Source organism: Sardina pilchardus, chromosome 10, assembly GCF_963854185.1.
Source record: "Sardina pilchardus chromosome 10, fSarPil1.1, whole genome shotgun sequence".
NCBI classification, from domain to species: domain Eukaryota; kingdom Metazoa; phylum Chordata; class Actinopteri; order Clupeiformes; family Clupeidae; genus Sardina; species Sardina pilchardus.
In genome coordinates, this window is record NC_085003.1 from 30,144,843 (window position 1) to 30,153,233 (window position 8,391).

The 8,391-nt window shown below is 49.1% G+C and overlaps 1 protein-coding gene across 1 annotated transcript in view; it reads left to right on the forward strand.

Moving 5' to 3' along the window:
- The window catches only part of mlycd (malonyl-CoA decarboxylase), a 15,556-nt gene extending 7,487 nt beyond the window's left edge, over positions 1 to 8,069 (forward strand). Inside the window, exons 4-5 of the mRNA XM_062547619.1 lie at positions 900 to 1,052; positions 6,820 to 8,069. Of these exons, the coding sequence (XP_062403603.1) occupies positions 900 to 1,052; positions 6,820 to 7,401 (735 nt within the window). The 3' untranslated portion in view covers positions 7,402 to 8,069. The remainder of the gene's footprint in view (positions 1 to 899; positions 1,053 to 6,819) is intronic.
- The last annotated feature ends 322 nt before the right edge of the window (positions 8,070 to 8,391 follow it).

Here is an 8,391-nt window from a genome sequence, read left to right on the forward strand (position 1 = left end):
AGTTAAGAACGTTTTTTTCATTCCGTCGCTCCTTCCTTCCTGTTTTCCTCCTCTTCTCCTCTACCTCCACAAACGCTAAAGCGATAACTAAGAAGGCCCAGCAGCGACTATACTTCCCGAGAATTCTCAGGAGAAAAAAACATCTTGACCAGAAGCTGCTGGTGTCCTTCTACCAGTCAATCACTGAAAGCATATTCACCTTTTGCATCATACTGTAGCATGGTATGGGGGATGTTCGGCAGCAGACGAGCTCGCCAACTCCCGCTGCCTCGACCGGACCAGATCGGTTCTCAGAGATGCTGCCCACCCTGCACACCACCTGTTCAACCTGCTCTCCTCTGGCATGCACTGCCAGGCTCACACACAGCTTTTTCCCCTGAACAGACAATAACCCTGTGGGGAAAAATGGCCATTTCCCACCCCAGGCAATCCCCTATCCCCATGTAATGACCAACCACATTACCTCTGGACATTATTTCTTGTATTTCTTTCTTTTGATGAAACTTGCTGCTATTTTACATGTCTGGGGGTATATGTACATGTGTAATTTTCTGTGCTGTTTTATTTGACATGTGCTGTTTTATGTGTGTGTGTGTGTGTGTGTGTGTGTGTGTGTGTGTGTGTGTGTGTGTGTGTGTGTGTGTGTGTGTGTGTGTGTGTGTGTGTGTGTGTGTGTGTGTGTGACAGAAAGAGAGAGAGAGAGAGAGAGAGAGAGAAGAGAGAGTGAAATGTATGTCGGGGATGGGGGGTGTTTGTCTGTTACGTATTTATTAATTATTCATTAGTTTTAAAAGCACTGTTAAAGGGTGGCACCATGAATCTCATTGTGTAAATACACTGTACAAGTAAAGCTTCAATTCTATTCTCCCCCTCTTCCTCCTCTTCCTCCTCTTCCTCAGTCTATAGTGCGAGACTTGGCCACGGTGGATGCGGAGGAGGACGCGAGTAAGATCCATGCCGCCATCTTCTACTCCATCTCCTCCACCCAGCCGGGCCTGCAGGGGGTGGACCTGGGCAACTACCTCATCAAGAGGGTGGTGCGCGAGCTCCAGGTGAGGGGGCCCGAGAACCCAGCATGGCTGACAATACACACCTACAGTGCTTGCCATACACCAACTCACTAAGTGACATTACACCGTTGAAATACACATACCCGTACACTAGTGTACATCCTTCTCTTTCTGTGTAATAAGCCAACACAAGGTGACATTACAGCATGATACCTTTGCTTTGAATTACATGTCACACACACACTCTACATCTCTCTCTCTTTCTGTGCAATATACGAACTCACAAGTTGACATTACACCATGATACCACTGAAATACACATAGACTCTACATGGCTCTCTTTCTGTGTGATACACCAACTCACAAGGTTGATACCGTTGAAATAGACGTAGACTCTACATCTCTCTCTTCCTGTGCAATACACCAACTCACAAGGTTGATACCGTTGAAATAGACGTCGTAGACTCTACATCTCTCTCTTCCTGTGCAACACACCAACTCATTCGTTGGAGGCAGTGATGGAGCTATGGTGACATCATCACATGAGAATCAAATTGTCCCAACGTTGTGGCCCTCTCCTGTCACTTTAGATAAAAACAAGAGTCTGTGAAATCCTCACTCCCTTAACGTTTTAGATATTTGCACCATAATACACACACACACACTGCCTCCCTCTCTCCTTCTCATTTTTTTTACATTTATTTGTTTATCTTTCTCTCTTGGGCATATTTGCTCTGCCCCCACCCTCCCGCCTGTCTGTCGGTCTTTGACTCACGCCCTCTGCCTCTCCGACTCACAGTCACCCACACAGATCCGCACAGACAGAGGAGCATCCTGTCCAGCATGCCGAGAGAGCACTCCAAGGTGATGGAGGTGGTTCTTAGAAGCCCTGACTGTGTGTGTGTGTGTGTGTGTGTGTGTGTGTGTGTGTGTGTGAGAGAGAGATAGAGAAAGAGAGAAATAGAGAGGAAAGAAAAAGAATACAGCTCACTGGCCTTTAACAGACCCCTACCATCTTCACCATCACTAACACTCCAGAGATGTCCCTCTGCTGTATGTGTGTGTGTGTGTGTGTGTGTGTGTGTGTGTGTGTGTGTCAGCTCGCCTTGTACAGTGCCAACTCAACATCAGATCTGCCGCTCGCCTGTGCTGGCTTGCGGGTAAGAGAACAGGGGTGAACACACTCACTCACCCACTCAGGCCAGAAGGCCTTCAGCCCACCAGCACTTCTTTCTCTTCTCTCTCTCTCCCCCTCCCTCTCTCTCTCTCTCTCTCTCTCTCTCTCTCTCTCTCTCTCCTCTCTCTCTCTCTCTTTATCTCTCTTTATCTTTTTCTCTCTCTTTATCTTTCTCTCTGTCTCTCCTCTCCTCCTCTGTCTCCCTTCATTCGGGTCCAGTGCCAGCGAGTGCACCAAGGCTGGCTTTCAAGACAGCTTTCTCGGCACTCATTTTTCCTCAACAGCCAAAGGAGAGGCTGTAAGGTCTGTGAGGTCTTTTCCTGCGCTGATAGTTTAACTGTATCTCCACAGGCCCTTCTCTGGCCTTGTTAAGTTAGTTTGCAAATGCTAGTTTTGTGGGCTAATGCCTAGTGATGGGAACTCTTTTAGCCAAAGGGTGCGTGTGTGTGTGTGTGTGTGTGTGTGTGTGTGTGTGTGTGTGTCTGTTGAGCAGCGGCCAGCTGGTTTTATCAGCTCTACAGTTTGTTTTATCCCACGGTGAGCACGCAGGGGTCTGCTCAATCCACTTGCTTTTTTAAGCTGACCTTCTCCTGCTCCCCCGGCAGCATTTCCTTATGTGCACACAGCCCTTCAGCCGAGCGGTGTGCAAACACTGGCTCTGGTGCTGAGCTCAAGGCTGGCTGTGCTAGGTGGATCTTACGGTTATGGGAATGGGGTGGAAATACATAGGCCCTTTCTTTCTTTCTTTCTATTTTTCTTTCTCTTTCTTTTGTTCTTTCTTTCCTTCTCTCTTTCTTCCTCTCCTCATGTTGTTCTTTAAAGAGATCACGAAGCGGTTGTATTTTGGTGTTCCTAATGGTTAGCGTGTAAGCCCAATGTTTACTCTTAATTATGGCTTGCTCTGTCAGCTCCGGTTATCTGTGTGTGTGTGTGTGTGTGTGTGTGTGTGTGTGTGTGTGTGTGTGTGTGTGTGTGTGTGTGTGTGTGTGTGTGTGTGTGTGGTGGTGGTGTATCTCCTGTAGCTCTAGCTTTTGTGTGTGTGATGCTTGTTGTTGGGGGGACGGATGGGTGTGCAACTGACTTGTATATGTGAAGAGATTTGTGTGTGTGTGTGTGAGAGTGTAAAAGTGATGGGGACAAAATGGAATAGCAGGGAGGTGTTGTGAAGACGACACTTACAGAAAGAGAGTGAGGGAAAATGTGAAAAGAGAGAGAGAGAGAAAGAGAGAGCACATAAAATGAAATGATGAAATTGCAGCTGTCACCTCCAATCTTATTGTGAGAGAAGAGCAGAGGGACATTATTTGTGTGTGTGTGTGTGTGTGTCTGTATATATGTGTGTGTGTGTGTGTGTGTGTGTGTGTGTGTGTGTGTGAGAGAGAGAGAGAGAGAGAGAGAGAGAGAGCAAGAGAGAGAGAGAAAGGGGGCTGGGGGACACAGAAAGTGGTTTGAGGGGAAAAGCGCTGCTGTGTTGGAGAGCTGTGCTTCCACTTATGAAATGAAATCCTAATGAAAAGAAAAGAAAAGCACAACAAGCAGAGCTCCTCATCCTCAGGGGTGTGGAGGACCCCCCCCCCCCCCCTCCTCCTCCTCCTCCCCCCCCCCTCCTCCTCCTCCCCCCCACTGGAGCCCATTCAGGGATCAGACACAGGCAGGCTTCTGTCATGAAGGCAAAACGCCATCAAGAGCCCTCGCTGCTGATTGGGTTCTCTCTCTCCCTCTCTGTATCTCTCTCTGTATCTCTCTCTCTCTCCCTCTCTCTCTCTCTCTCTCTCTCTCTCTCTCTCTCTCTCTCTCTCTCTCTCTCTCTTTCTCTTTTCCCCAAGATCAGCACTTTGATTCTAGATTGATTCTAGTGTTCCATGTCACCCTTGATATGAAATCCACAGGAGGAGAGTGACTGATGTTGAGTGGCTGAGGGTGGGGTAGATGGCGTTTGTGGGGGGAGTCAGCCATCTGGGCTTATGAGTGGATGAGGGTTTTGGAAGGACTGGGGTTTGTAATGGAAAAATAGCTGTTTTAAAATAAACTACTTGTGCTGATGCGTTATCCTGTATCAATTATGTGGTGATGTTTACATTAATTTCCCTTTAGATTCCTTCCCACCTGAAGCATAATGCCCTCTTTCTGTCCATGTTTACAGAGTAGTCGTGCCTACTATCATCATATGGGGAATGTAATATCTTAAAGGTGAACATAATATCAGACTGTTGTTTTAGCCTGTTGGTCATGTCCAGTAAAAGCCTCTCATTGAGTTTCCTCTACTGGCGTATGTTTTTGTCGGTCAGACTGGCCAAGTGTATCCCATCGCCAGTGATGTTTGTAGGCTGGAGAGGTGATGAAAAGTGAGATCCCTCTGCTCTGAAGTTCAGCACCATCCCTCAGCAGACAGCCTCTAGAGACAGTGTGATGTTCAGGGTCACAGAGTGCAAGTGGAGTCAGAAGAGTGTGAAAAAGACGAGAGAGGGAGAGTGTGTGTGTGTGTGTGTGTGTGTGTGTGTGTGTGTGAGAAGGAAAGGGTGAAGGTGACTCACTCTGCCACCGAGGGACCACAGCAGTGATGGATAGATGAGAGGAAAGAACGAGTGGGGAAGTGAAAAAAAGGTCACGCTGTGATTTAAGAGGAAGGAGGAGGGTCCGCTTGTCTTTCAGCATTAAACTCAAGGGGGCTTTTTAGTCTTCTTCTCCCCTCCCTCCCTCCCTCCCTCTCCCTCCATCGCCATCTCTCTCTCTCTCTCCATCCCCCTCTCCCAGCTGCACAACTTGTGCTAAGCCTGCTGACCAAGGCCTTACAGTAAATTGAACTGATGAATGAGAAGTGCGTCCTTCTGACATGGCTATCCTCAGATCCCCCTCTCAGCCAGTGAGAGAGAGAGAGAGAGAGGGAGAGAGAGAGAGAGAAGGATAGAGAGAGAGAGAGAAGGATAGAGAGAGAGAGGCAGAGGGATAGAGAAAGAGCAAGATAGAGAGAGAGAGGGATAGAGAGAGAGAGAGGGAGAGAGAGAGAGAGGCTGTCTAAGACTGAAGAAGCGAGAGGGAGAAGGGGAGGGAGGGAGAAAGAGAGAGAGAGAGAGAGAGTGAGAGAGAGAGAGAATGATGGAGTGCTGGGGCATGAAAGTTGGGCTAAGCCCTTGGAGGCCCGGGCGGCCCTGACACGTCTGGTTTGTTGGGGGGGGGGGGGGGGGGGGGGTGAGAGAAGAGAAGGCTTTTCCTCTGATGCCTGTCCAGCTCGCCTTCCTCCGAACAAAGCGGCGTGGACGGCCTCACGTCCACCATTAGCCAGCGCTGACGAGGGGAACACAAGTGGGCTCCGCTCCAGACCAGACGCCCAGAGAGCAAGAAGATGGAGGGGGGGGGGACGGAGGGATGGAGAGGGGGAGGGAGAGGGGGAGGGAGAGGGGGGTTACTGTAAGAAATCAAGAAAGAAGAAAGAAGAAAGGGAGCTGAAGTGGAGAGAAAGGGTGGCATATGGAGGGAGGGAGGGAGAGAGAGAGAGAGAGAGAGAGAGAGAGAGAGAGAGAGATGGAGGAGGAGAGGGAGGAAGGGAAAGAGGGAGCAAGAATTTGAGAGTGGGGTGGTAGAAGAATGGATCAGAAAAGGAAAAGGCAATGAAAGAAGGAGAAGAATATGGAAGTAGAAGGGGGAGAAGATGTTCTGTTTCTGTGAAGCAGTGCTACATTATCTCCAAGGTTTCATGGATGCAGGAGGATTGGTGGATTTTTATGTTTTTTTTTTCTGTTGTTGCGCTGTTTCTCTGGGTTACTGCAGAAGTGGAAAAACACACACCCTCAGGGCTTTAATGAGAGCTTATCCTCCTGTGTGTGTGTGTGTGTGTGTGTGTGTGTGTGTGTGTGTATGTGTGTGTGTATGTGTGTGTGTGTGTGTGTGTGTGTGTGTGTGTGTATGTGTGTGTATGTGTGTGTGTGCGTACTCACATCTTTCTGTCTCCATGTGTGTCTTTCTGCTTGCGTGTGTGTGTGTGTGTGTGTGTATGTGTGTGTGTGTGTGTGTGTGTGTGTGTGTGTGTGTGTGTGTGTGTGTGTGTGTGTGTGTGCGTTTGTGCGCATTCACATCTATTTGTCTCCATGTTTGTCTTTCTGCGTGTCTTGATGGACCCCAGCACCACTGCTGGAACACATTCTAGGGGAAGCACTGCACTCACACTATTTCTGGTGTCCTCAAGGCTCCTCTGCAAGCACATCTATTGTGAGGGCCACAACTAATGCTCTCTAAGGTTCCCTCACTCTTTCTCTCTCTTTCTCTCTCTTTCTCATTCCTCTTTCCCTATCCCCACTGTTATCTCTCCCACCCTCCATGTCTCTGTCAATCTCTTTCCCTCTTTTTCTCTCTCTCCATCTTTCTTTCACTTCTCTCCCTCTCTCTTTCTCAACCCCCTTCACTCCATCTCATTCTCTGTCTCTCTCCATCCTTATCTCTCCATGCCCCCTCCCCTCTGAATTCAATTCAATTCAATTCAATTCAATTCAATTGCAATTCAATAAGCTTTATTGGCATCAATGTAAAATTGTACAGTGTTGCCAAAGCATTCAATAAAATAATAATAACACAGATAATAATAATAATAATAATAATAATAATCTCTCTCTCTCTCTCCCTCTCTCTCTTCTTCAGAGTGAGTTCCCACACATGTCCCAGTTCTCCAGTCTGTCTCCCATCCCTGGCTTTACGTCCTGGCTGCAGGGCTCGCTGGGTCCCAGCCGTAAGGTCGAGGGTCGAGGCGGCGGCGGTGGGGGTGGTGGCGGCGGCGGCGTGACCGAGCTGCTGTCGGAGTTTGAGTGGCGTGAGGTGGAGGAGGCGGCGGGCGTGGGCCCCGGGCCCCCCGCGGTGGAGGCCCTGCGTCGGCTGCTGGCGTCCGGCGACTGGTCGCGCTCGGAGCGGCTGACCCGCGCCCTGGAGCCGGCGCTGATGCGCCTCTGCGCCTGGTACCTGTACGGCGAGAAGCGCCGCGGCTACGCCATCAACCCCGTGGCCAACTTCCACCTGCAGAACGGCGCCACCATGTGGCGGCTCAACTGGCAGGCCGACACCAGCCCGCGCGGCGTGGCCAACTCCTGCGGCATCATGGTCAACTACCGCTACTTCCTGTCCGAGACGGCGGCCAACAGCGCCACCTACCTGCAGAGCAAAACGGTGTCGGCCTCGGATCAGGTGCTCGCGCTGGTGGCGCAGTTCCAGCAGAACAGCAAACTCTGAGCAATGCTGAGAAACACACACACACACACACACACACACACACACACACACACACACACACACACACACACACAGACTTGCACCCAGATTCGAATACATATCCATAGACGCACACACGCACACATACACGCACATATGCCCCAAGACCCAACACGTATCCATTCACACAAACAGAAAAATATGCAGACACAGAGTGTCACACGCATTAACATATAATTAATCTAATTGCACTGCCGGTGTATAGATCACAAACGCCTCTCTGAATTGTGCCATACACTGCCTCCCTCATGGGAGTGAGTGTTGACTGACGTTAGGAGTGTGCCCATCTCCCCTGGGTGTGTGTGTTCTGTGATGTGAAGGCTGCTTGTGCTCCGCTCCCTAACACACTCAGTGAAACGAGGCTGCTCTGGTTTTTTCTTGTTTTGTTTTGTTTTTGTTCTCGCCTCGTACCCAAGGCAGCCTCTTCTCAAAGTAAGACGTGGGATTTCTACTGCTGTCACAGTCCCACTCACTCACTGTATAGGAAGAAGCAGACCATGCATCACATCTCATCTCGTCAGCCTTTGCATCCTCGTGAGCAGGATGCCAGAGGAGATAATGAGAAATGAAAAATAATGATAATGATAATTTATGATAATACTTCAGAACAATAAATGTTTTAATATTTATATCGTATTTTTGTTAGTGCCTTGATTCAATTCTAAATTTGTAAAGTGTGTGTGTGTGTATGTGTATGTGTATAACATAAGTCTGTGTGTTTTTCTATGGGTGTGTCTGTATGTGTGAGTGACTGAGTGAGTGACTGAGTCTATGATTTTTTTTTCTGTCTTGGTATTGTGTGTGTGTGTGTGTGTGTGTGTGTGTGTGTGTGTGTGTGTGTGTGTGTGTGTGTGTGTGTGTGTGTGTGTGCTTGCATGTTTGTGCTAACCAACGGTGCCAGGCGGCATTGAGGGCAGCATATAAAACAGATTGGCCTTTACCTGGCGCGGT